We start from the raw sequence: 26,168 nt of genomic DNA on the forward strand, positions 1-26,168 counted from the left end.
CGTGGCGATTTGTCCATATTCCGCACCATGGTCAGATCATTTAGGACGCCGTGGGGATGATTTCAAATCTACACAGGCCGGCGCGGCTAAACCTCTGACCTATGCGGCAGTTGTGCATCGTTTTTTCCACACGACTTCTTGTGTCACTGTGTGAACATACCCTAAAAACTGTAACGGCAGCCATACTGATTGTCACCCAGCTTTCCCAGACCCCTGAATGACAAAAACGTCTGCTATATGAAATATAGCCTACTCCCAACTGCTCCAGTCCTTTAGGGTTCTAGGAAAGCTGGGTGACAACTGCTGTACTTGCTATCGTGGCAGCCATGTTGTCAGGCGACTTTTTCTAACTAAAAAAACGTATAAATAGTTGTTGTTGTTGTTGTTTTTACCAGCTTGACAGCAGATTAGGCCTCCAGGGCCGCACTGCCCCCTCTAGACGTTACACCTGCGCCCCTCGTCTCCAGCAGGCAGGCTGACATCTGCCCCAATCCCTTGTAGGCCGCAGCGCCGCGGTTGCTTGGTAACCGGAGGCACCGGAAGTGAGCGCGGCAGGGACTTCCGGACACGTTATGTTGATGGTTGCATCAGAATCTGAGCAGAGATCAGGATGGCAGCGGCAGCCGGGGAGCAGGGTGAGTGTGGGGGGCGCTGGCACCCCGGGATGTGGGGGTCCACCTGTACTGGGGTGTGTATAATGGTCGTGTACATGTATGCAGAGCATGTGCGGTGACACTGCCGCCAGTCATCCTGTAACAGCAGGGGGGAGCTGTATATGGTGACAGCAGGGGGGGGGCTGTATATGGTGACAGCAGGGGGGGGCTGTATATGGTGACAGCAGGGGGGGGGCTGTATATGGTGACAGCAGGGGGGGGCTGTATATGGGGACAGCGGGGGGGGGGGCTGTATATGGTGACAGCGGGGGGGGCTGTATATGGTGACAGCGGGGGGGGGGCTGTATATGGTGACAGCGGGGGGGGGCTGTATATGGTGACAGCGGGGGGGGGCTGTATATGGTGACAGCGGGGGGGGGGCTGTATATGGTGACAGCGGGGGGGGGCTGTATATGGTGACGTGGGGGGGGCTGTATATGGTGACAGCGGGGGGGGGCTGTATATGGTGACAGCAGGGGGGGCTGTATTATATGGTGACAGCGGGGGGGGGCTGTATATGGTGACAGCGGGGGGGGGCTGTATATGGTGACAGCGGGGGGGGGCTGTATATGGTGACAGCGGGGGGGGGCTGTATTATACGGTGACAGCGGGGGGGGCTGTATTATATGGTGACAGCGGGGGGGGCTGTATTATATGGTGACAGCGGGGGGGGGCTGTATATGGTGACAGCGGGGGGGGCTGTATTATATGGTGACAGCGGGGGGGGCTGTATTATATGGTGACAGCGGGGGGGGCTGTATATGGTGACATGTTACATTATCACTATGTATCCAGCGATGCAAAGTGCAACACATGTGACATATACACCTGTAATAGATGCATGTATATTTACAGAGTGCCATAGGAAACAATGTATCAATCTCATTGTGCCTCTTTAAGGGGGTGTCCACCCCAGGCAGTGATGCTATATTTGCACCCAAATCCTGCAGGGTTGCGTTTTACTAGAGCTGTCGCCACTTCATTTCAGGTTATTGTGGGGTCCCCCGGATGTCAGACCCCTCCACCAATCACACGGTGTATTCTGCCTGTATAGTTAGGAAGCCCCTTTAATGCACTTGGCGGATTCAGGTTACGGCATTTTACGGCGCTATAGGTTCGGGCAGAAGAAATCGGGTGTGTAAATTCTGGGGTGTCAAAATGTGCTGCCCGCTCCCCAAGTAGGAGGATGGGAGTGGTGCACCCAGAAGTAGAGTCTGTGACCAGCACTGGTTTTCAAACCCCATTGTCTGCATCCTTTAGATTTCCAGCTGTGGAGGAACCATAACTCTCAGCAAGCCCGAATCGTTTTACTAAATTACAAGTGACTTGTATAAATAATGCAGATGGCGGCCGCGGTCTGAGTTCTGGGCGGAGGGTGGGTGGACATAACCTGATATGACAGATATAGACACAGATCTAAAGTTTTCTTCTGTCTCAGTTATGAGAGGGTTAACCAGCATGTTAGGGTCCTGTGGGAGGAATGTGCTGCAGAGCGGATGATCTCCAGTATACTACAGGCCGCTCCTTAGTAATTTCAGTAGCAGTTACTTTCATTTTCCTTTTTTCATCTACGTGACCGCACAGGCGCAGGCCGAAACTCCTGTACCCCGCCCTAAGGGTCTGCCGTTGGGTCAGGGGGGTATTTTAAGCCCCCTTAGGCACCAGACCTAATAACAGACCTATAACTGTCTGCAGACCACAACCTGCGCTAAACACATTAGCAGCACTAGCCTCTCTCCTGTCCTAATAGTTTGTTACAATGTGCCAGTGAAGTCAAACTCCTTTGAGTCCAAGGGATGGAGACACTGGGGATTGTCTAAACCAGATACCATGTAACAGAGGGTCAGCTGTGAGGTTAGGTCTGTACAGATTTTCAGCCTCTGGAAGGTAGGAAGCATCTTCTGCTACACTGACAGCAAGCAGAGATCTTCAAATGTTGAAGAATTTAATCTAATACCGACCATGCACCATACCTGCGCTGCGCTTTGAACCCGCACCGTTGTAGGTGTACAGCACAGGTTTAAAGGGGTTCCCTGGGCTACAGATACTGATGGCCTGTACTTAGGATAAGTCATCAGTATCAGATCAGTGGGGGTAGGGTTGCCACGATACCAACATTTTGATTAGATTTTTGATACCGTAAAAAAGTATTGCGCTACTCGATACCACGCGAAAAAAATAAAACGCCAAAAAAGCCGCGTGCATTCCACATTTTATGGAACGTCCGGCCCATAATAGAACAGTCCTACCCTATTTTTTGGGGGGACAAGGTGACTAAAGAATGGCGAACCGTGCAGTTTTAATTTTTTTTTCTGTTACGGCGTTCACCGCATACGAGATATTTTTGATATTTTTATAGTTTGCACTTTTTTGGGTGTGGCCATATGTGATATGTTTATTTTTTTTATTGTTTATATATTGTATATGTAAAGTTGGGAAAGGGGGCAATTTAAACTGTTAGTATTTATATATATATTTTTCCTTACTAACTATTAGGCCAGCAGCACAGGGGAGAAGTAGGCAGTCCCCTCCCCCCCTGTGCCACTACTGCTGCGAGCAGGTAAACCATGAAGAGAAGGCAGCGCTCTTACGAGTCGGACCCCCGCCGATCTGATATTGAGGGCCCATCCTGAGGATTGGTCATCTATAGAAAAAAGCGGACAACCCCTTCAATGAGCACTATGCAATGAATAGAAGTTTGACTTTGTTTCCAAGACCTTCTTTGGATGCAGTGCAATACCTGGAGGCTGTTGCTCCAGACCTTGGCAGGCCCCGCTATCTTACATTGATAATGGGCTGGGTGGAGGTTATTTAAATTGGAAAACACTTAGTAAGTAAAGTGAAAGGGTGAGAAGGAAGTGTTCTCTATTAGAGTCCGTTCACACGTCCGTATGTGTTTTGCGGATCCACAAAACACGGACACCGGCAATGTGCGTTCCACATTTTGCAGACCGCACATCGCCAGCACTCTCATAGAAAATGCTTTTTCTTGTCCGCAATTGCTGAATGGAAGTTTGCGGAGACAGCACATTCCGACCCTATTGAAAATGAATGGGTCCGCACCTGTTCTGCAGGATGCGGACGTGTGAATGGACCCTTACAACTCGCATAATATGCGCCTTCCCCACCCCATAAACGTCAGCAGGGAGAATGATTGCCGAAACCCCAGGGACAGAGCAGTACTGCTGTGATTGGGCCTGAGCTGAAATACAAATCTAGAATCCTATAGTCTCACCTGGCTGGTGCTGTTTTTCCCCGGTAGGTTGGGCTCTGTTCTCACCGTACTGCTAGACATTGGAGGTTCTCGGGAGTATTCCACAACAAATACCTCCGACCTATGGTACTGTATCGCCATACTGTGACATCTGTTGGTCACTGGCTGCAGTGTGCGTCTGGTGTAATACAGTGTAGCTTGTAAAGGGATTCTCCGCTTTTATGGAAATTAAAGTTTAGTTATTTTATAGTGAGGAGTTCTACAACCTTGGGGGGGTATATCATTTATTTTTCTAGCATTCACAACTTTTGGCGCAAGTGCAGTTTTTTCCAAAAATTAAAAATTGCGACTTTTTGCACTTTCACCTCACCCTCACTGCTTTTACAAAAAGTGGGCTGTGGGATCCCCGCGGCCCGACTCCTGTAACAACTGGAGCAGATTAAACCCGAAATGTACTCCATCTCCCTTGCTGTCGTAGAACTCCCGGCGATGAGCCAGAATTACATGGTAGGTCTCAGCGACTCTGGTGCAACGGACACCGGCATGGTTTGCCTTTAAAGGGGTTGTGTCACTTCAGCAAACATAATTTATTATGTAGGGGAAGTTAGAGGGGTTATCCAGTTTCACAAACAGCCCCCCCTTCCCCCATGTACCGGGACCCTCGGAGGGAATATACTTACCTAGCTCCCTGCACCGACGCTGCTGCTTCTCCCTGTAGACGGATGAAAACATCCGGTGTCGGGGGGAGAGCAGCCAATGGCAGGCGTGGAGGGGAATGAGCCTCCCTAGCATCGTGGGGAACGCTAGGGAGGCTCGTCCCCACCTGCCATTGGTTGCTCCCTCCCCGACACCGGATGTTTTCTTCCGTTTACAGGGAGAAGCAGCAGCGTCGGTGCAGGGGGCCAGGTAAGTATATTCCCTCCGAGGGTCCCGGCACATGTTGGGGGCTGTTTGTGGAATTGGATAACCCCTTTAACACAAGGCACTTACTAATGTATTGTTATTACCCGTTTTGATTCCTTTGCTGGCTGGATTAATCTTTCCATTGCATTATACACTGCTCGTTTCCATGGTTACAGCCACCCTGCAATCCAGAATCGGTGGCCATGCATGCACACTACAGAAAAAAGCACTGGCCTACGCCCCACGGACCCGACCCCCAGGGAGGCCGGCGCTTTTTCCAATAGTGTGCAAGCACGACCACCATTGATGGATTGCCGGGTGATCGTAACCATGGAAACGAGCAGTGTGTAATATTAACTTCCTCTACATAATACATGATATTTGCTGAAGTGAGAGAACCCCTTTAAAGCCGGTTTTAATACACTTTCCCCTTCTGTGTTTCTGTTCCTCCCGGTGTATGGGAATATTCTCGTTTTCAGATGTAGCCATTTCTCGCTCGACACTTAATGACAATTCCTGCAAAACAAGTTTAAAAAAAAAGGTGTCAAAGTAGAGATTGCTACATCTGTATCCAGGGCTAACCGATCAATGCTATTAGATAAACCTTTTTCCCGTTCTTAAAGAGGACCCCTCCCCGCAGTGTTACCACCGACAGCGCCCCCTGGTGACAGTGGTTGAGCCTCCTTCTAATATTGCATTGTGTTTGCGGGACGCCAGTGACTTTGCACTGAATTCTCCGTCCTCCCGTCGCACAGCTGCCTGAAGTCCGATAAGGCGGGTGCTGGAATGTTTGTCACCGTCCTCTTTATGGCCCTCGGTAGGTTAGGCTTGCGATAAGCTTCTTAGGAAAGAGGAATAATGGGGAGGCAGGAAATTGTCTGCCATGGAGACAGCCGCGCTATTGATTTACTCGCTGTTTGCAGACAGCCGGGGTCCTACAGAGGATCAGGAGACCGAGCAAAGAGAACAGGAAATCCTTTGGAAAGCTTCATAGACTTTTCTGTGGTCGTCCAATAGTTTGGCACCCATCACTTCCCTTGGATGCTGGATTAAAGGGACACTCTGCATAAACTGGTCCTCTAGCAAAAATATGTCTGTTTTCTTCCCAAAACAGCGCCACACCTGTTTACAGGTTTTGTGTGGTATTGCAACCATATTCACTTCAATGGAGCTGATCTGAAAAACCAGACACAACGATGGACTCCCGGATAAAAGCAGCCATGTTTTTCTAACCCTGGAAACCCCGTTAGTTAGTTTTTAATTCATTAATTCATTTTGGTAGAGATTTTAACCTTTTGGATTAATGTATGTTGTGTGCCTTTTGAGTCTGTACAGGGTCTAAAAAAAAAAACTGGCGTAGGGCTCATGCATACGGCCGTAAGTGTTCTGTGGTTCGCAAAACGCGGATCCCAGCCGAGTCCATGCTGTCATTTTTTCACATTCCTCTAGAAATGTCCTATCCTTGTCCGCAAAACGGACATGTTCTATCTTTCCCGTGGGGCCGCAGAACGTACTTGCGAATGTGGAGAGCACACGGTGTGCCGTGCGGATCTTTTGTGACCCCGTTGAAATCAATGGGTCCCCATGCTGATCCGCAAAAAAATGCAGATCGGATGCGGTCCGCGGACACAAACTACGGTCGTGTCCATGAGCCCTTAATACTTCATGGCGCGCACAGCGCTGACAGAATTCTCCTGGCTGCCACTCAAAATCTAAGTGCAGCTTTGGGTGTGAATGGAGTAGAATTTGTAAAAAAAAAAAAAAAAAATGCGAATTTATTCAACATTTTATGTAAATTTACCTGTAATCTAATTTATGTTGCACCATTAGAACAGGGGTGCACAAACTTTTCTGGTTGGGGGCCACATTGTGAGACTGAACCAATTCCAAGGGCCGAAAATAAAACTTAAAGGGATATTAACAACAGAAATATTGTACTTATGGCATATTGAACAAGTTACACGTCCAGGACTCCCATCTAATGGGGGAATACATGAAAGATACACGTGAGCAGCCACAAGACATAGACATGCATGTCTGTTACCAAATGGTTGGGGGCAGCTCAGGATGGAATCGGGGGCCGCATGTGGCCCCGGGCTGCAGGTTGTGCGCCCCTGCATTAGAACTTGTACCTGGCGATAACAGATAGCATCAGAGAACCTGCCTCCTATGTTTCCCGACGCATGCCAGCGTGGCACCGCTCACCCTCCTGACCCCTCTGTGTGATCCTCTCTTGCAGCTGTTCTCTACCAGTCTGTTCTGAACATTAGTGATGAGAAGGCCCGGCTGTCCGCCTTACACGACTTCCTCAGCTCTCGTAGTTACATCCAGGGCTACACTTTTTCTCAGGCCGATGTAGAGGTGTTCAGGCAGCTGGCGGCGCCCCCTCCTGATCATTACTTCCATGTGGTGCGGTGGTACAGGCACATAGCAGCAATCTCATCAGACCCTGCAATGCAAATCAGCTCACATAACACACAGCCATGTGAGTAGTCCTTCTGTGTGCATGCCTGGAAATGGGTTGTGCCGTATTTTTTGCATGAATTCCATCCACTGTGTCATGTGACATCATCACAATCATGCAGGCTTCACAGCTCCCCGCATTCCCTGCTTGTTCAGTATCTGCAGATAACTTGCTGCAGCTGTTGTAAAACTACAACTCCCACAATGCCCTGCTGTAGGCTGATACCTGTAGGCTGTTTGGGCATGCTGGGAGTTGTAGTTTTGCAACAGCTGGAGGGCCGCAGGTTGAGAGCATGCCTGCTTTAGATGGTGACGCATCAGAGGTTTCCTCTTAGACGTCAAAGGGACGCCCCTTGAAACTCCCAATTTGATGAGTATTGAGCTTTTTCTCATCTATGTGACCGTGGGAGTCGGAGAACCTGTAGGTACATCCAAATGTGTTAAAGGGATTTTCAAGGAAATTCCATTGATGCTCCAGGGTCCGACCCTCTGAACCCCCGAGGTCAGCAGAGTGAATGGGTCTGATCTGCAGTACCAGACACAGTCACATAAACAATGCGCCTCTGGGTCTAGGACACGATTGAAGGTCCATGGTGGTCCAGCAAGCCTCCTGGCCCCATTCATTCTGCTAAGAGTCCTGAGGTTTAGACCCCCCCCTCCACCAATCATCCCCCTTCAAAAAGCTTGGTTCAGCAAGGCCCTTTAACTTAGGCTACTTTCACACAGGTGTTCGGTATCTGCACAGACGGATCCGCACCGATAATGCAAACGCTTGTATCCGTTAATAACGGATCCGTTTGCATTATTCATTCAAAAAAAGTCTAAGTCAAACGGATCTATCTTGACTTACATTGAAAGTCAATGGGGGACGGATCCGTTTTCAATTGCACCATATTGTGTTAGTGAAAAACTGATCTGTCCCCATTGACTTACATTGTAAGTCAAGACGGATCCATTTGGCTCCGCATCGTCAGACGGTCACCAAAACGCTGCAAGCTGCGTTTTAGTGACCGTCTAAAAAACATAACGGAGACTAAACGCAGCCAAATTGATGCATTCTGAACGGATCCTTATCCATTCAGAATGCATTGGGGCTGAACTGATCCGTTTTGGGCTGCTTGTGAGATCCCTGAAACGGATCTCACAAGCGGACCCAGAAACGCCAGTGTGAAAGTAGCCTAAAGTGTGTCTGTTACTTCCATCACTGATGCAGCTTCCACATCGTCTCACTAAACCAACCTGCTTTGTTATTTCCAGGCAAGGCGAAACGCACACAACCTCAGTGGTCAACCCCAAAAGCAAAAGAACAACCCCAGCTGCGCCTGTACAACAGTCTAACCCGCAACAAGGTAACGGCGAATAAATGTGATGAAGAATCCCCCCCCCTGTCACCTCTACGTTGTTGCCTTTACCTCCATCTTCCCATTCTCCTTTCTCAATGCCTGGTTGTAACCTTCAAAAAACCTGAATTTTTCCCTCATTTCTAGGAAGTGTTTGTACCGCAGGATGGAAAGAAAGTCACGTGGTATTGCTGTGGACCAACGGTATACGATGCATCGCACATGGGACATGCCAGGTGGGTGTAGGCCCCGGGGGATCGATGCCATATAACTCGCTTTGCTATGAAGTTTCTGGTCTTGTCCATGTTGTATGTATTTAACCTTCCTTTTATGCTTCATTTCAGGTCCTATATATCCTTTGATATCCTCAGAAGAGTCTTGAAGGACTACTTTAAATATGACGTCTTTTACTGCATCAACATCACAGACATTGATGACAAGGTAAGTGGCCTCAGCGTCTTTGCATGGCTGTACTGTGCGTTCCATCTGCAGTTCTGTAGACTGAAGTTATTCCTCCTCCGTTTCTTCAGATCATTAAGCGGGCCAGACAGAACTTTTTATTTCAGCAATATAAAGAGAGCCAGCCTGAGGCCGCCACTGTGCTCGCTGATGTGAAGACTGCACTGACGGTAGGTGGAAGCAGGTGTTACACAGGCTGACTTAAAGGCACTTTCCTGGACTTAAATATTGATCATCCATGTCTAATTGGTAGGGGTTCCAACTCCTGGTACCCCCGCCCATCAGTTGGGGACGGGGTGCTCAGCCCAATGGTACAGCCTATTCCCGGCCCTGTAATGTGTACATATATTACTTATCCTGTACTGATCCTGAGTTACATCCTGTATTATACTCCAGAGCTGCACTCACTATTCTGCTGGTGCAGTCACTGTGCACATACATTACTTATCCTGTACTGATCCTGAGTTACATCCTGTATTATACTCCAGAGCTGCACTCACTATTCTGCTGGTGCAGTCACTGTGTACATACATTACTTATCCTGTACTGATCCTGAGTTACATCCTGTATTATACTCCAGAGCTGCACTCACTATTCTGCTGGTGCAGTCACTGTGTACATACATTACTTATCCTGTACTGATCCTCAGTTACATCCTGTATTATACTCCAGAGCTGCACTCACTATTCTGCTGGTGCAGTCACTGTGTACATACATTACTTATCCTGTACTGATCCTCAGTTACATCCTGTATTATACTCCAGAGCTGCATTCACTATTCTGCTGGTGCAGTCACTGTGTACATACATTACTTATCCTGTACTGATCCTGTATTATCCTCCAGAGCTATATTCACATTATACCGTTTTCAGAGCTTAAATTTCCCCGCTTCCCCATCATGCACATGTTACCTGAAATCTACATCACTGACGTGTCTTTCTTTCCAGCCATTTTTAATCAAGGTCCGTGAGACAGAGGATCCGGATAAGAAACAGATGCTTGAAAAAATCCAAAGCGCTGTAATGGCCGCCATCCACCCCCTTGAAGAAGCGATCAGTAAGTCTGCAGGGGCGGAGGACGTTCAGAGGTTCGCACAGGTAGGATCGCTCACTTATATTTGAAGGCAGAGTCTGTCATACCCTGGGGGCACAGTGAATGTGTACAACCTTCTCTCTTCCCAGACGTTACTGCAGGAATCTGCGGATCTACTCTCCGACTGGCTGGACACAAAGAAGGGGGCAGAAGTGTCGGACAACTCCATCTTCTCAGAGCTTCCCAAATATTGGGAAGGAGAATATCACAAAGACATGGAAGCCCTGAATGTAAGTCGCTGTCTGCACCATTATGGACGGCACCTGCCAGAGCTGACAGTCGTATCACAGCATACCCACAGGATAAGCCATTAATGTAACCCCTGGTCCAGGTGACGAATAAATGGAGAGTTGGGCATGCATGTCTCCATTGACTTCTATAGGAGCAGACTTGCTCTGCTGCTTACATAACCCCCAAAGAAGTAAATGGCGACTCATGCCCATGCATGGCCACCTCTTGATATTCCACTAGGATGTGGCACCTACGGTCACCCTCACCCTGCCAAACAAAGGTCCGAGCACTTGCATCTATATCTTATGGCTATGCCCTAAATGTCAAATGTAGAAGTAGCTCTTTTAAAGGGGAAAGGAGGTCGTTGCCCTGGAGGGTGGGTCTGAGGGCAGATGTTTAGGACAGCAGTATACTTTATGGTGCCAGCAGGCAGGGTGAGGAACTACCCACCAGTCTTGGGGTGGAATACCCCTTTAAATCTCTTCTGGAGAGTGTGCTCCTCTCAATGTGTTACTGTCCCTCCTGCCGGGGGTAACATAAAATGTCCCAGTCGGCTCCATGCCTGACATTGCTCATATATTTTGCATTGGATGTGAGATCTAGTGATGTGGATCCAGTCTCAACCACTGATCTTACAGATCAGGGATCAGCTACCCCGACACTCCAGCTGTTCTGAAACTACAACTCCCAGAATGCTCCATATACTTCTCTGGGGGTTACAAGAACGGCCAAGCAAATGTGCATGCTGGGAGTAGTAGCTTTACAGCATCTGGCGTGCCGAAGATTGCTGCCTGTTGTTGTGGGTCGTTGGATTAGTGGATGGTTCTCTTTGGCAGGTTCTACCCCCAGATGTTCTCACACGGGTCAGTGAGTACGTGCCAGAAATCGTGCAGTTTGTGCAGAGAATTGTGGACAATGGCTACGGGTGAGTCCTTCCTGTACATTCATGGCAGCAGCGCCCCATCCATTCCTTTATATTAAGAGTTTGTGTTCTTGCAGCTACGTGTCCAACGGGTCGGTTTACTTCAGCACAGCCAAGTTTCATGCCAGCGACAAACATTACTATGCCAAGCTAGTGCCAGAAGCCGTAGGAGATCAAAGAGCTCTTCAGGAGGGAGAAGGTGAGTGGTGCCCGTCCTCTCAGCAGTGGTCTGCAAGCTGTGGCTCGCCAGCTGCTGTGAGACTACAACTCCCAGGATGCACTGGCAGCCTATGGCTGTCAGAGCCTGCTGGGAGTTGTATCTAGGAAACACAGCTTGGGAGTCGCAGGCTGGAGAACATTGGGCTTGAGTAGTATTTGTAACTGGTTTGATGTAGCCCAGAACAGACCTCACCTGGCCGTTTCTTATAATGACCTCTTCTCTACAGGTGACCTGAGCATCTCTGCAGATCGGCTAAGTGACAAGCAGTCACCCAATGACTTTGCCCTGTGGAAAGCATCTAAGCCGGGAGAACCGTCATGGGACTCTCCTTGGGGAAAGGTAAGTCCATTCAGGTTTCCTCTTAATTTTTTTTTTTTTTAAAGGAACGCTCCAGGCTGAACTGATATTTAGGGCAGGACGTGAGTGGGTGGAGCCGGACACAGGGATTCTGCTCCACCTCCTCAGACCTCAGTTTTGCCTTGGAAGAGGCATACAGGAGTTAAAGATCTATCCTCACAATGGGTCCTCAGTATCAAATTGTGGGGTTCTGACTGCCAGCCTCGCCCTCTCCTGCCAATTATTTATTTGAAGCGACCACAACGCTTGGGCAAGCGCCACAGCTCTTCATAGTTTACTAAGCACAGCGCCTTACAGTGTATAGTGGCTGTGATGGGTATTGCACTCTGTCCCATTGACTTGAAAGTAAGTACGGCCGTGCGATGATGTGCGTGACCTCCCAGGCCAGTGAGGAGGCTGCATCTCTCGTGGGGATGCTGGAAGTTGGAAAGATATTGATGTCCTGAGGATAGCTCATCAGTCTGTAAGACCCAGACTACCCCTTTTTAATTTTTTTTTTTTTATGTACGTGTTCACTTTTTTTTATAATGCTGCTACATTTTCAGTCTGCATGAGACTCGAAGGGATCTTTGTATGATATTATGGGGGTCATTTATTAAACAGAAATATGCCTTTTCCACCATCTAAAAAAGTGGGAGGGGGAAGGGGAACGGCCGGCAGGCCCATCTAATTCACCATTTTTTATGCCTGTTTTAGGTGTAGAAAATGGTCTAAATGTAAGGCAGCTAGGAAGCGGTCTTACCTTTAGAACTGGCTGAGGATCTGCCGAAGTTATGTAGAGGCCAGTGCCTCTATATAACTTCGGCGGATCAAGCGCCAGCGCAGGGCCTTAAGACCGGCGTCTACTTAATAAATGTGCCCCTGTGTACGTATGTGGTATCCAAGCTGTCCATGGCTTTCCCATATTATGTTATTGGTGGAATGGTGAGCGGCTCTTCATTCACTGACTTCCTGCTGAGCTTGTGGGGGGCTTCTGCTTTTTCACAGCTGATAACCTGATCAAGCTAACCTTCTGTGTAAAGCATGGGAGATAAACAATTTGAGCTGCTGATGAGATAGGAGGTGGGTTTCGGACTACCTTAAAGGGATTTTGTCATCAGAAAATGACCTGCTGCTTAAATCACTTTTTTATTTTTAACATTTTGAAATAATTTCTGATGATATTTAAATTTTTCATGTCAATATCTATATTTAAACAAAAAATCCTGCATTTGTCGCGCTGGCTACTATGTCTAATAATAAGCATCACTTCTTGGTCTGTGCAGATCACTATCTGCTTATCTAACATTGTAATCCTGCCTGTAATGATATCACCTCTGTGTATAGATAAGACAGGTGATATCACAGTTTATCTATTCTTTCCTCGTACAATGACCTCTGCAAAGGTCACAGAGCATGCCCAGAAAACTGTCCCATAGAAGTCAATAGAGTCCCCTCCTGACCATTGTGTTGATGGACCACGGGGCTGCCGTAAAGCAATTTATATATATTTTTTTTAAGGCTGTTGTGTAACTTTTGTTAACAGCTCAGGCAAGATGGCCGCCCCCATAATCATGTTCAGGAAATAGAATAAATGTGCAATCAGAAAATAAAAAGAGATTAGAAAAAAGGAGATGTGCTACTATCTGGTTTTAACTGGGAGAGAAAATTTTTGGTGACACATTCCCTTTAAACCCCAAAAGATAATCCACGTTGCAGTCACTGATGGTGGCCATGGACTGCAGGAGATGGAATAATTTAGATGTTTTAGAGATATAGGATTAGATTGCCCTGAAATATAGTGATATGTAACGTCGTTAGATTGTGTTGTAGACCCTAATTTCTTTATGTTATTGCTCTGTTTAAAGGGGCGCCCTGGTTGGCACATTGAGTGCTCAGCGATGGCCGGCTCCATCCTGGGAGAATCCATGGACATTCACGGAGGGGGGTTCGATCTGCGTTTTCCCCATCACGACAATGAACTGGCTCAGTCTGAGGTATGCAGCAGCCATGTCCTTAGATACTTGGGTATTAAACCTACAGAACTGTGACGCTGCTTCTCCCATATTTTAGGCGTACTTTGACAATGACCACTGGGTGCGCTATTTTCTCCACACCGGTCACCTGACCATCGCCGGCTGCAAGATGTCCAAATCGCTGAAAAATTTTATTACTATTAAAGACGCATTGCAGAGAAATACAGGTACATGACTCGGCTAGGCTGTGTTCACACTACACGTCTGTTCTGCCGGCATCTCGTCTGCATTATTTTATATGTAAAATTCTGTACTGATGCATTTCCTAATGTCTTTATATATAAACACAGTGATGTCACAGCACAAGGATAAAACACACAGTGATGTCACAGCACAAGGATAATACACACAGTGATGTCACAGTACAGAGATAATAAAGACAGTGATGTCACAGTACAGGGATAATAAAGACAGTGATGTCACAGCACAAGGATAATAAAGACAGTGATGTCACAGCACAAGGATAATAAACACAGTGATGTCACAGCACAAGGATAATAAACACAGTGATGTCACAGCGCAGGGATAATAAACACAGTGATGTCACAGCGCAGGCATAATACACACAGTGATGTCACAGCGCAGGGATAATACACACAGTGATGTCACAGCACAGGGATAATACACACAGTGATGTCACAGCACAGGGATAATACACACAGTGATGTCACAGCACAGGGATAATACACACAGTGATGTCACAGCACAGGGATAATAAACACAGTGATGTCACAGCACAGGGATAATAAACACAGTGATGTCACAGCACAAGGATAATAAACACAGTGATGTCACAGCACAAGGAGAATGCACACAGTGATGTCACAGCACAAGGAGAATGCACACAGTGATGTCACAGCACAAGGAGAATGCACACAGTGATGTCACAGCACAAGGAGAATGCACACAGTGATGTCACAGCACAAGGAGAATGCACACAGTGATGTCACAGCACAAGGAGAATGCACACAGTGATGTCACAGCACAAGGAGAATGCACACAGTGATGTCACAGCACAAGGAGAATGCACACAGTGATGTCACAGCACAAGGAGAATGCACACAGTGATGTCACAGCACAAGGAGAATGCACACAGTGATGTCACAGCACAAGGAGAATGCACACAGTGATGTCACAGCACAAGGAGAATGCACACAGTGATGTCACAGCACAAGGAGAATGCACACAGTGATGTCACAGCACAAGGAGAATGCACACAGTGATGTCACAGCACAAGGAGAATGCACACAGTGATGTCACAGCACAAGGAGAATGCACACAGTGATGTCACAGCACAAGGAGAATGCACACAGTGATGTCACAGCACAAGGAGAATGCACACAGTGATGTCACAGCACAAGGAGAATGCACACAGTGATGTCACCGCACAAGGAGAATGCACACAGTGATGTCACAGCACAAGGAGAATAAACAGTGATGTCACAGTACAGGGATAATAGACACAGTGATGTCACAGTACAGAGATAATAGACACAGTGATGTGTAATACACACAGAGTATGATAATACACACAGCCTCTGAATCTAAACACGTGCCCAATTCACTGACATCAAGCATAGATCTTAAATGCTGAGGAATGAAAGCTGCAGGCCTTCTCATTACTCAATCACCCATGATACTGCTTTGTCCTTGCAGCGCGGCAGCTGCGTCTGGCGTTCCTCATGCATTCCTGGAAGGACACTCTGGATTATTCTAACAACACAATGGAGTCGGCCGTCCAGTACGAGAAGTTCCTGAACGTGAGTGCCCTATATCTTGTCTGTACATTGTCATTCATGGACAGTTCTGCACCTCTCGTTAGCTGGGACTGTACATAACATCAGAGCAGACCTTACTATGAATCCTTTTACAATGGCTGATTAAAGCGGTATTCTCATCTGAGACAATGGTGGCATATCGCTAGGATATACCCCCATTGTCTCATAGGTGCGAGTCCCACCACTGGGACCCTCACCTATATCGAGAACGGAGCGGACAAAGTAGTGGTTGGAGGACTCCAGTGAGGCCACCACCAAGCCTTCTCCCCATAGAATGTGAATGTGAGTGCACGGCCACTGCTCCCATTTACTTCTATAGGCCAGATGCAAATAGCCGAGCCCGCGCTGGCACGGCTATTTTTGGTGGCCCCATAGAAATGAATGGAGGGCGGCTGCGCATGTGCAGTGTGTCCTCCAGCACTTTCAGGGCTCTGTTTAGGAGATACTGTAGGTGTGGGGGTCCCTCTGCTGGGGCCCGCACCCAACGCTGTCATGGCTAACCACTTCTCAGAACCCCACAGAAATGATGGGAGCATGCTGGGAGTCGTAGTTTCAACACAGCTGGAGTGCTGAAGGTTAAAGGGGTTCTGCAGTTTTTTTTAAACTGATGATCTATCCTCTGGATAGATCATCAGCATCTGATCGGCGGGGGTCAGGCACTCGGGACCCCCGCCGATCAGATGCTGATGTTTAAAAAAACTGCAGAACCCCTTTAACCATCACTGCACTAGCGATACGCCCTCATTGTCTCAGATGGGAATACGCCTTTAAAGGGGTTTTGATATTGATGGCTATCCTCAGGATAGGTCATCGGTATGAGATCAGTGGGGGTCCGACACCTGACTCCACCAACGATCAGCTGTTTCAGGCAGCCATGTTGTTGGACACTATACAGCGTACAGAACTGTAGGCAGAAAGCGCCATACACTGTGTAGTGGCCGTCCTGGATAGGAAAGCATTAAACACCCCCCCCCCATTCATGAATGGGTTAATCAGACGAGACCCCTCCTTTTTTTCTTCTAGGAATTCTTTTTAAATGTGAAGGATCTTTTGAGGGCTCCTACAGACATCACAGGTCAATATGTGAAGTGGGAATCTCCGGAGATTGAACTGAACAACAGGTTAGCCCCTGGTACCCTCTCTTCTTCCCGCCGCCGCGGTGGCCATATTGAATTTTTCTTGGTGACGTCTCCTTTCCGCTCTCAGCTTCTGTAACAAGAAGTCCGCTATCCACGCTGCACTGTGTGACAACATCGACACCCGGACCGTCATGGAGGAAGTGCGGGCCCTGGTCAGTCAGTGCAACACGTACATTGCGGGCAAAAAGGCGGCTAAACAGACCCCCAATAGGATGTTACTGGAGAGTATCAGCACCTACCTGACCAGCATGCTGAAAGTAAGTGCCACCAGCTTCCTCTTTTAACCAGGTCTTTACTTTTGGTGTAGGTTGTTTTATTAAAGTTTATACCCATATTCTCAAGCATTTTCAAAGTTTTGGATCCGGGAACAGTCCTGTGGTCCCTTCATTTTAAGGATGATGGGGGTCCCGGTAGCCAGACCTCCACTTATGACAATGTGATAGCCTATTCTAGTGATAGGCCACCACTTTCTGTGCTGGGGAAGAATGTACTGTTTTGCGTATACAGCTCCTATGCAGACTGTCATGTCCGCTATATTACATATCGTCATACGTGTGCCCCATATTCTTACTAACCTTCCAAATATACATAGAGGACAGATGGAAAGGAGTTTGCGTTACTTCTAGCCTTTTACCATAGAGAAACATTGGTTGGCATAGGAGCTGAAGACACAAAACGGAAGGAGATTTTAAAGACTGTTTGCAACCATTAAAATCGTTTTTGTGCTGCATCCCTGCATAGCAGCCTCCTGGCCACCCGTTGTGAATGGAACTACCGCCTCCTGGCCACCCGCTGTGAATGGAACTACAGCACCGTACGTATGAATGGGGCTCCAGTTCTCTGCACAGGTGGCCAGGAGTGCTGCTGCCAGAAAGAGAAAGTTTTAGGCCCCGTTACACTGTGTGATGGAGCAGACGAATGTTGGGAATGAACTGCTCCTTCCTGACAATCGCCTGCTTGTCCGAGGAAGTGACCGCTCCATTTACATACAGCGCTATTCTCTGCAGTATGGAGAGGAGTGATCGCTAATGCCATCGCTCGTCCCCATACACAATCCTGTTTAGACGGCACGATCTACTGCCTGCAAACAATAATTTAGATGTCTGCGTCAATGATCTATCACCCAATGAACGAGCATTTCGGCGTCACCTTTAAATGGCACGATTATCGCTAACGACCATTCCTACGTACCCTCAATAGCAATAAACTGTCAGAATATTGGGAGGTGTAAAGTGGCCTTTAAAAGGTGACACAGCACTAAATCAGGACTTCAGGATGTCATTCTTAAGATTAGTAGGGGGCACAGCGGTCAGACCCCCCGCTCCCACTGGCGATGGCATTGTCTAGGACAGAGATCAGCAACCGCTGGCACTCCAGATGTTTTGAAACTACAACTCCCAGAATCCTCCATTCACTTCTATGAGAGTTAGGCCTCATGCACACGCCGTTGTTTTGGTCCGCATCCGAGCCACAGTTTTTGCGGCTTGGATGCGGACCCATTAACTACAATGGGGCCGCAAAAGATGCGGACAGTACACAGAGTTAAAAATATATAACCTGTCCTATTCTTGTCCGTTTTACGGCAAGAATAGGCAGTTATATTAATGGCTGTCCACGCCATTCCACAAATTGCGGAACGCAGACGGACGCCATCCGTGTTTCGCGGATCTGCAATTTGCGGACCGCCAAACACACAACGGTCGTGTGCATGAGGCCTTACATGAATGACCAAGTAAGTGTGCACGCTGGGAGCTAAGCTGAAAACCTGTATTTGGAGCTAAATAATGTAATAGTGTTAGGCTACTTTCACACCTGCGTTCGGTGCGGATCCGTCTTGTATCTGCACAGACTGATCCGCACCGATAATGCAAACGCTTGTATCCGTTCAGAATGGATCCGTTTGCATTATTCTTTCAAAAAAAAAGTCTAAGTCAAAACGGATCCGTCCTGACTTACATTGAAAGTCAATGGGGGACGGATCCGTTTTCAATTGCACCATATTGTGTCAGTGAAAAACAGATCCGTCCCCATTGACTTGCATTGTAAGTCAGGACGGATCCGTTTGGCTCTGCATCGTCAGGCGGACACCAAAAGGCTGCAAGCAGCCTTTTGGTGTCCGCCTCAAAAGCGGAACGGAGACCAAACGCAGCCAAACTGATGCATTCTGAGCGGATCCTTATCCATTCAGAATGCATTGGGGCTGAACTGATCCGTTTTGGGCCGCTTGTGAGAGCCCAGAAACGGATCTCACAAGCGGACCCAGAAACGCCAGTGTGAAAGTAGCCTTAGACGTATTCCGATGTCAGTAATAAAGTTAACACATTGTTTCCCATTGTTTTCCAGATATTTGGGGCTTTAGAGGGCAAGGAACCCATCGGATTCCCTGTTGGAGGAAGTGCACAAAATCTTAATGTAAGCACCTAGCTGTGTTTTTTTATTTTTTCCACATGTATCATTTCTTTTGTAGATTGTAAGCCCTCGCGGGCAGGGTCCTCTCTCCTTTTGTAGCAGTTTGTTTACTGTACTTGTTTCTAATTCTGTATGTACACCCCTTTTCCTATGTACAGAGTCATGAAATGAATGAAATAATAATGATGATTGCTCCTAGCGCCCTCTTGAGGTTAAATGATGGCATGCACTTATTAACGGCATGGTTTATTCCCATAGCTGGAGTCTACAGTGATGCCTTACCTTCAGGTGCTCTCCCAGTTCAGAGAAGGAGTACGACAGATTGCCAGAGAGAACAAAGGTAAGACGAGCCAGGTCCTTGGACGTATACCTTTTATGTAGTCACCCTCACCCATAACCTACTAACCCCGCCCCCGTTTAATGTGCATCACAACCCACGTATGTCATTGCAACTTTATATGGCATTTCCAGGTTTTGTGTGATTTCGTCCCATTCTATATTCCCAGAGGCTAATGTGTCTTTTTAATTGATTTATGGATCCTATATAAATGAAAGGGATTGTCCAGGATTAGAAAAGCATTGCTTTCTTCCAAAAACAGCGCCACGCTTTATCTACAGGTTGTGTGTTTTATTGCAGCTCCGCTCAGTTCACTTCAGCGCTGTGGATCTGCCATTCCAGACACAGCCCGTGGACTGGCGTAGTGCAGCCATGTTTTTTTATGATCCTGAAATAACCCCTTTAAATGTCTTTATGCCTTCACAGTGCTGGGCGTTCTGCAGCTATGCGACTCGCTACGGGACGATGTCCTGCCAGAGCTCGGTGTGCGACTGGAAGACCATGAAGGTAAAAAAGATTGAACAAAAGAAGTTTTTTTTTATTGGGGGGGGGCGGCGCCTTTCTTCATCGCATTAATAATTCATGTAAAGGTGGTCCAGAAAATGGCGGCTATAGCGTTATGGGATAGCCATTTTCACCTCCCAGGCTTGCTTGCTCTGGGGATAGGACTACAAGGTCCAGCAATCCTAGATGTGCGGCTGATGGAATAGAACAAGAACTGTAAATTCTTAATCCTTTTAGCACCCTGTGATTTTTTCAGTTTTCCCTTTTTCGCTCCCGTCCTTCCCGGAGCCTATTTTTTTATTCGCATAACCATATGAGGGTTGTTTTTTTGCAGGACCATTTAGTGTTGCATATGATTTAGTGGGAAGCTGGGAAAAAAAATTCCAAATCATGTGGTATTGGGGGGAAAACGCCAATTCCGCCATAGTTTTATGGGTTTCATTTTTAATGTTTTCACTATGCAGTAAAACTGCCCTGTTCCCTATATTTTCTGGGTCAGTACGATGATGGCAATACCACTTTTATATATATATTTTTTTTTCTTGTTTTAATGTGGACGGGGAAAAAAAACTCTCATGATTTTTTTTTTATTTCCATCACTATATTCTGACCCCCAAAACTTGTAGATAATTACATCTACAGAGCTGAGTGACAGCAAATTTTTTTTTTTGTGGGGCGAAATGTTTTTACTGTTGCCATTTTGGAGTGTGTATTACTTTTTAATCACATTTTATATTTTTTGAGGAAGTGAAGCGACAAAAAAATGGTGAATCAGCTATTTTTATTTTTACGACATTCCCCATACAAGATAAATACCTTTTTATATTTTAATAGTACAGGTGTTTTGGGACACAGCGATGCCTGTGAGCTTAATTATTTTTTTTTATTATGAGGAAATATATATTTTATATATATTATTTTTTTTTTGAATATGCAATCAATTTGATTGATTGTTTCTTCCTTCCATTGCAATGAATGACTATTGCAGGGTATGGGGGATTCGCTATGTTCATATGCAGCCCTGCCACCTGCAGGACTACATAGGAACTACAGCCTTCAGAGAAACCCAAGCTATTACAGAGAACAAACGGCTTTCCCGATCTCCACGCGGGGAAGCCATTCAGGAATTTATGGTGGGTGTTAGGGAAGGAGATAATCGGATTTTCCTACAAGGGGAAATTTATTTCCTATCCACAGGATAAATGCCTGATTGCTGGTGGACCCACTGCTGAGACCCCCAGCAGTCATTAGAAAGGGGGTCCCAAGCCATCTGTTCATCCTCACTGCATCACCTCAATGAGGAGGAGGTTGATTGGATCAAGCATGGACTGTGAGTGAAGCAGCATGGCTCAAGAGTCGCTATTGTGATAAGTGTGGGACCCTCAACGATCAGACATTCATCACGTATCTTGTGGATAGGCGATAAACGTCCATCGTGGGACATTAGAAGCCAGTGACTTCCCGGACAGTCTCCCACTGGCCCTTGATAACGGCTTCACTTAAGTTTTTCTTTTTCTAGGACTTCCTACTGTGGTGAAACTTGTGGACAGAGAGACATTACTGAAGGAGAAGGAGGAAAAGAAAAAGGTCAGTCCACCTCTTTCATAAGTCATTCCCGTATGGCCATATTGTTATAAAGGGGTCGTCTGCTCGGGTACTCCCACTGTGAGCCAGAACGGAGGCTAACATGTAATATCCGCGGAAGCGGACTCATGTAAATGTCCATCCTGATTCCCCCCCCCCCCCCCCATACAATAATATGAATCGGTTACCTAGAAGACTAGCGGAGTAATAGAGAGTAATATCTGGTCTTGTGCGGTTTTCAGGCTGAAGAAGAGAAGAGGCAGAAAAAAGAAGAAGCTGCAAGAAAGAAACAGGAGCAGGAGGTAAATCTGACTGAAAATAGTAAAAGCAATAGTAATAGTAATCTTTTTTGAGACAACCCCTTAAGGGTCCATTCACACGTCTGTAGTTCTGGGTCAGCGTCCGTTCCAAAATTTTGCAGAACGGGTGCGGACCCATTCATTTCAATGGGGCCACCAAAGATGTGGACAGCACACAGTGTTCCGCTCTGTGGCCCTGCAAAAAAGATAGAGCATGTCCTATTCTTGTCCGTGGAACATACACGGCTGGTATCCGTGTTTTGCGGATCCGCAAAACAGTTACGGACATTTGAATGGACCCTTAAAGGGTTTTCCAGGACTTTGACTGAAGACCTATCCTCAGAATAGTTCATTAGTATCTGATTGGTGGGGGTCCGACACCCGGGTCCCCCGCTGATCAGCTATTTAAGGGCTCATGCACACGACCATGCCCATGTTGCGACCCACAAACAGATCTGTAATCCGGAAGGTCGGTTCTGCACGGAAACACCACGGAGGGGTTTCTGTCCGTGCCTCTGCGAAATCCACACGGATGTTGCACATGCATTGAGGTCCGCAAAACAGCCACGTGCATTCCACATTTTATGGAACGCCTGGACCATAATAGAACAGTCCGATCCTAATTTTTGTCGGGACAAGGTGACAAAAAAGTGGCAAATTGTACGTTTTTGTTTTTTTCTGTTACGGCGTTCACTGCATAGGAGATATTTTTTAATATTTTAATAGTTCGCACTTTTTCGGGCGTGGCGATATGTAATATTTATTTATTGTTTATATATTTTATATGTAAAATTGGGCAAGGGGGTGATTTAAACTTAATATTTTGGTGTTTGTTTGTTTTTTACTTTTTTTTTAAATATCTATTTCCCAAACCCCCCCCCCCCCTTAGGGGCTAGAACCTGGTATCTTTTCATCCCTTGTCCTATTCACCCTAATAGAGCTCTATCAGAGTAAATAGGACTTCACACTCTCCATGCTGCCCTGTGCATAGTACACACAGCAGCAGGGAGGTGACCATGGCAGCCAGGGCTTCAGTAGCGTCCTGGCTGCCATGGTAACCGATCGGAGCCCCAGGCTTACACTACTGGGGCTCCGATCGGAACTGCCACCAATGAGGGGACCCTGTGGCCACTGCACCACCAATGAATATAGTTTATGCCTGAATACAAAAGCAGGCTGCGCTGCGGGTGCCGGCCCTATCCCATACCTGGCACCCACCCTCTATGACTGCGCGCTGCGATCCGCTGCTATTAACCAGTCAGGTGCCGATCCGCTGCTATTGACCAGCGCAGCCTGCGTTTGTATTCAGGCATAAACTATATTCATTGGTGGCGCAGTGGCCACAGTCCCTCCCCTCCTCCTCGCTTCTATCAGTCCATTGGTGGCAGCAGGGGGGGGGGGACTGCCTCCTTCTCCCCTGTGCTGTTGAGAAGAACATGGCACGCGCGCGCCATGTCAGTTCCTCGTGTGTGCGAGGCAGAGCAGCGGAGGGTCTAGGGGCAAATGGCGACAAGACTACAAAGTCTTATCGCCATTTAGCAATTCTAAGTCGCATTGGCGACCATTTTGGTCGCCATCTGGAGCCCTGCTCACTGATTGGCGGAAGCCTCCGACTAGCATGCCCATCAGAAGCCCAGGATGTCGTTGGTAGTGAAGAGAAGCCGTTGTCCTATGCTATGCAGCTCAGGGCAAGGGGGAGCATTGGAGTTAGAAATGCTCCACTGAAACGGGCTAAATGAGTGAAGAGGAGCTTATATCCGGGTTCAGCTCTGGAGTACCCCTTTAACAGCCTAGCTGAGGTCCTACAATGCAGGGGGAGCTTCAATTGGCTTTCTCTTCATGGGAGGACTGGACATTGTCTGCTGTGAAAATGACAGCTGCCAGAATTCAAATCACAGAGGAAGACACTGAATAAGCAGAGGGCTGGGAGATTTCAACTTTAAAGCCACAGGATTATGACTGTCACTCCACCAGGATGTAGCTCAGGATCAGTACAGGATAAGTAATGTATGTACACAGTGACTGCACCAGCAGAATAGTGAGTGCAGCTCTGGAGTATAATACAAGATGTAGCTCAGGATCAGTACAGGATAAGTAATGTATGTGCACAGTGACTGCACCAGCAGAATAGTGAGTGCAGCTCTGGAGTATAATACAGGATGTAACTCAGGATCAGTACAGGATAAGTAATGTATGTGCACAGTGACTGCACCAGCAGAATAGTGAGTGCAGCTCTGGAGTATAATACAGGATGTAACTCAGGATCAGTACAGGATAAGTAATGTATGTGCACAGTGACTGCACCAGCAGAATAGTGAGTGCAGCTCTGGAGTATAATACAGGATGTAACTCAGGATCAGTACAGGATAAGTAATGTATGTACACAGTGACTGCACCAGCAGAATAGTGAGTGCAGCTCTGGAGTATAATACAGGATGTAACTCAGGATCAGTACAGGATAAGTAATGTATAAGTAAATTAACTTGCGTTTTTCTATATTCCTTCCTATATATAAAGTATAAAATATTGACAAGGTGGATGTGGGTTTTAACATGAATGTGTATCATGAAATGAGTGTTCAGTCTTGGAAGGAGATGGCTGACGTCTCGGACAATGGGAGGAAGTTCTGTTTCCCGTCATTGCAGCCAGTAACCTCACACATACTGAACAGACAATCCACACAAGGAATGATGAATGTGAATATCTCACACTTGTATGAATAAAGGTCATTCCTTGTGTAATCTAAAGTGTGCAACTTTGTAAGTATTTTATGTTGTACTTCCTCACCATTTCCAAAATTGCTGCTTGCTGTCTTTGAATGAGAACCTGTTTTATATTTGGAGACTGAAAATCTGTCCTGCCGTCTCAGGTGACCATTTCGGTCATTCACTGAAAGCAAGAAGAGATCTTGACAATTATGAAGAACTTTTATAAAGTTTTCTAGAAAGCAGAACTTCTTAACACGCAATGGCACGATGACCCTCATACAGGCCGGTCCACTTCATCTCCGGACCGCTGACCAGAATCTTATTCTCAGACTTCCCTGTGATTTTCCCCGCAGGCTGCAAAACTTGCAAAGATGAAGATTTGTCCAAGTGAAATGTTCAAGACGGAAATTGACAAGTACTCAAAGTTTGATGAAAATGTGAGTAGGTGGCAGATTATCAGATTTTCTGGATTAGAATATTTGAATCAGTATTTTTTACATTCTTGGCGTCTTCTCATTTCTCTCCAGGGATTCCCAACCCACGATACTGAAGGGAAGGAGCTGAGTAAAGGCCAAACCAAGAAACTCAGGAAATTATACGAAGCCCAAGAGAAGCTGTACAAAGAATATCTGCAGATGGTTCAGAACGGCAGCACCTAGCGGATAAAGCCGGCGACGGAAGTGAACAAACTGTATTTATTCCTGAGCGTTCCCCACGGGGGGCCCGTAATGCTGTCCCACCGGCTTCCAGGAGGGCGTGACGGATAAGGGTCCATTCACACATCCGTTTTTTCTTTCCTGATCTGTTCCGTTTTTTTCAGGACCAGATCTGGACCCATTCATTTTCAATGGGTCCTGAAAAAAATCAGACATTGAGCTGTCCGTTTTTTTCCAGGACCCATTGAAAATGAATGGGTCCAGATCTGGTCCAGATCTGTTCCTGAAAAAACGGAACAGATCAGGAAAGAAAATACTGACGTGTGAATGGACCCTAAATGTGTGGCTCTCTGTGGTCCTCGCGCTGCACCGGCCTGACTGTTATCACTGTACAATCAGCAGCTGTGGATCCACCACTAGTTCTACATCTCACCTGATTAAATCCTCTGTTACATGTCCTGTGTCCGGGGCCTTTCTTCACATTAAAAATGGTGCATTAGTTAAGTGTAGGGGTGCTTAAAGGGCTTCTGTCACCCCACTAAAAAACTGACTTTTATAATATGTAAATTACCTCTCTACCAGCAAGTAGGGCGGCTACTCGCTGGTAGCAGCCGCATCCTCCTTTCATAATGACGCCCCCTCCTCATGTTGATTGACAGGGCCAGCGAACGCGTTCGTCCTGACTGGCCCTGTCTGCGTTTTAAATCTCGCGCCTTCGCCGCACCGGTCTTCAGTCGGCGCAGGCGCACTGATAGGAGGACGCTCGCTCGGCCGCTCCTTCCTCAGTGCGCCTGCGCCGGGTGTAGATGTGACGTCATTGGCGCAGGCGCATTGAGGATGGAGCGGCCGAGCGAGCATCCTCCTCTCAGTGCGCCTGCACCGACT

At 47.1% G+C, this 26,168-nt stretch overlaps 1 protein-coding gene across 3 annotated transcripts; it reads left to right on the top strand.

Annotated features, from left to right (window-relative positions):
- The first annotated feature begins 536 nt into the window (after positions 1-536).
- CARS1 (cysteinyl-tRNA synthetase 1) lies at positions 537-25,739 on the top strand. Of its 3 annotated transcripts, none has more exons than XM_040410648.1 (24): positions 537-635; positions 7,010-7,255; positions 8,491-8,582; positions 8,721-8,809; positions 8,918-9,014; positions 9,104-9,202; positions 9,980-10,129; positions 10,214-10,354; positions 11,192-11,280; positions 11,355-11,476; positions 11,724-11,836; positions 13,702-13,830; positions 13,907-14,036; positions 15,526-15,629; positions 16,671-16,768; positions 16,854-17,043; positions 19,130-19,198; positions 19,454-19,535; positions 19,959-20,039; positions 21,556-21,623; positions 21,863-21,922; positions 24,981-25,064; positions 25,155-25,394; positions 25,622-25,739. In XM_040410648.1, the coding sequence occupies exons 1-23, from the start codon at positions 611-613 to the stop codon at positions 25,284-25,286; spliced, it is 2,490 nt and encodes an 829-aa protein (XP_040266582.1). In that variant the 5' UTR covers positions 537-610; the 3' UTR covers positions 25,287-25,394; positions 25,622-25,739. The 3 variants fall into 3 exon arrangements, with proteins under 3 accessions (XP_040266582.1, XP_040266583.1, XP_040266584.1); XM_040410649.1 differs by having other exon boundaries at positions 25,155-25,391; positions 25,619-25,739; XM_040410650.1 differs by lacking the exons at positions 7,010-7,255; positions 25,622-25,739 and having other exon boundaries at positions 553-635; positions 25,155-25,286.
- The last annotated feature ends 429 nt before the right edge of the window (positions 25,740-26,168 follow it).

This window comes from Bufo bufo, chromosome 10, assembly GCF_905171765.1.
Source record: "Bufo bufo chromosome 10, aBufBuf1.1, whole genome shotgun sequence".
In the NCBI taxonomy this organism is placed as follows: Eukaryota; Metazoa; Chordata; class Amphibia; order Anura; family Bufonidae; genus Bufo; species Bufo bufo.

What these genes read in the sequence shown, in the direction of transcription:
- CARS1 (XM_040410648.1), top strand. Translation starts at nt 611, where the DNA reads ATGGCAGCGGCAGCCGGGGAGCAGG. An exon ending in AAGACATGGAAGCCCTGAAT is followed by an intron (nt 10,355 to 11,191) that starts GTAAGTCGCTGT and finishes TCTCTTTGGCAG; the next exon opens with GTTCTACCCCCAGATGTTCT. An exon ending in AGAAGGAGGAAAAGAAAAAG is followed by an intron (nt 21,624 to 21,862) that starts GTCAGTCCACCT and finishes TGCGGTTTTCAG; the next exon opens with GCTGAAGAAGAGAAGAGGCA.